General features: G+C 34.4%; 1 protein-coding gene across 1 annotated transcript; it reads left to right on the forward strand.

Annotated features, from left to right (window-relative positions):
* The first annotated feature begins 467 nt into the window (after positions 1 to 467).
* Positions 468 to 1,766, forward strand: LOC11414826 (protein MKS1). The gene has a single exon (XM_003602104.4). The coding sequence runs from the start codon at positions 846 to 848 to the stop codon at positions 1,590 to 1,592; it is 747 nt and encodes a 248-aa protein (XP_003602152.2). The 5' UTR covers positions 468 to 845; the 3' UTR covers positions 1,593 to 1,766.
* Positions 1,767 to 2,013: the final 247 nt, after the last annotated feature.

Here is a 2,013-nt window from a genome sequence, read left to right on the forward strand (position 1 = left end):
TGATTTAAAGTGTGAAAAATGAGTACAGAAATACACATCAATGATAGTCACTGGTTTGATTTTTCATTTTTGAAGATATGTCTTGCCTTTATTTGCCCAATTGGAAGGATTACCTTATGTAAGAAGATACGAACAGATTTTAAACCATGAGGAGGAATTCTAATTCTAGGTCGTTTCTTCCATTAGATTCACCGTATACAAACCATCACACACACATATATATATATATATATATATATATATATATATATATATATATATATATATATATATATATATATATATATATAAAGATTCTAATTCTAATTAAATGACGCATATATATATATAATTAATACTATAGCTAGTGTCAAACTTGTCAACTTAAGACATGTATGTAATCCAATCCACTTGCAACTTGGTACTCCACTCTTCTTTACTTGCTCATATCATATCGCCCTAGTCCTTACATTACAATGACATTAGCATGACCTTTTCCAACTCTATTTTCATTCAAACGCGTTCATATTCAGACAACCATAACATCACACGAAACCGGCCGTAGGATTAAAATGTTTATTTTACTCTTTTGGAATAAGCCAAATTTTCCCAACAAATGCATTTTTACATTAAATTATTCTTCTCTTCATCATTGACCAGATCCTTCTTTACATATATTTCATGTCAGCCCTTATATTAATCCCCCAAGTTTATAAGAATTATGCTTATCTAGTCCTAATTCCATTCATCACCCTCTCTATCTAGCTGCAACGAACTCCTCTATACTCTATCTATACTATAATTATATTACTCCTCACACCCCTTTTCCTCATCTAATCACAATACAATTTTTATTATAGAACAAAATGAATCAATTCCCAGACATTCCTACAGGAAGATCACCAAGAAGAGAACTTCAAGGTCCACGTCCTACACCTCTTAGAATACACAAGGACTCTCACAAAATCAAGAAACCACCATTGGCGCCACAGCAGCAGCAGCAACAACAACAATATCAACAACCGCGCCAACCAATTATAATCTACACCGTCTCCCCTAAGGTAATCCACACCACACCCGGGGACTTCATGAACCTCGTCCAACGTCTCACCGGATCCTCCTCCTCCTCCTCCTCCTCCTCCACCTCCTCGTCTTCATCATCAAATATTGATCCTTTCCGCGGGGATGGAACAATATCCCCCGCGGCGCGTTATGCCACCATGGAGAAAGCTATGTCTCCTTTGGGGAAAAAACAACAACAACAACAACAAATAGTAGCACCAATAACAAGTTTTACTAGTGATGTAATAAGTGACATGGAAGGGATAGAACAAACACAATTGATGAATCATGGAGTAGAGAGAGGAAACATGATGTTTCAAGGGATTTTGTCTCCGGGACCGGCTTCACTATCTCCAATTCCTTCTAATTTTTTCTCGCCACCATCTTCGGATCCAAACATGTTCAACAACTTCCTTCATGATTTAAGTCCTGCACTTCATAGTGGTAGAAATTTTATGGAAGGTGGTGCTAATTTCTTATTACCTAGTCCTTCAAATTTTGTTTCACCTATTACTCCTTCTATTGATTTATTCAACTATTTCTTAGGGTAATAAATGGTTGCCATTTATTTGTAGCTAAGTTTGATTATATTTTTCATTTTATATACAAATATTTTTAGATAGGGCATATGGTTTTTTCTTACCTTGAGTTATTTTCTAGAGCTGGAATTTTGAAATAATTTAATTGGATTTATTTTTGGGCAATTTTGTTGCTCAAATTGTTTATGACCTTTACCGTTGACATAATTCTTTGTCATGTACTGTCCATTTGCAATATTGCATTTAATTTGTTAGTTGAAACATTGGCAATATACATTCAATTCCATATTTTTAAATTATTGTATGATCAGAATCTCATCTGGCAAACCTTGATAATTGAAAGGTACCAAGACTTTTTTAAAGGTTTTACAGTCAGCATACTACAATAGGAGTATATATTTTATACATGTGTGTGGCCGGCGTATTAGGTGTA

Source organism: Medicago truncatula, chromosome 3 (genome assembly GCF_003473485.1).
Source record: "Medicago truncatula cultivar Jemalong A17 chromosome 3, MtrunA17r5.0-ANR, whole genome shotgun sequence".
In the NCBI taxonomy this organism is placed as follows: Eukaryota; Viridiplantae; Streptophyta; class Magnoliopsida; order Fabales; family Fabaceae; genus Medicago; species Medicago truncatula.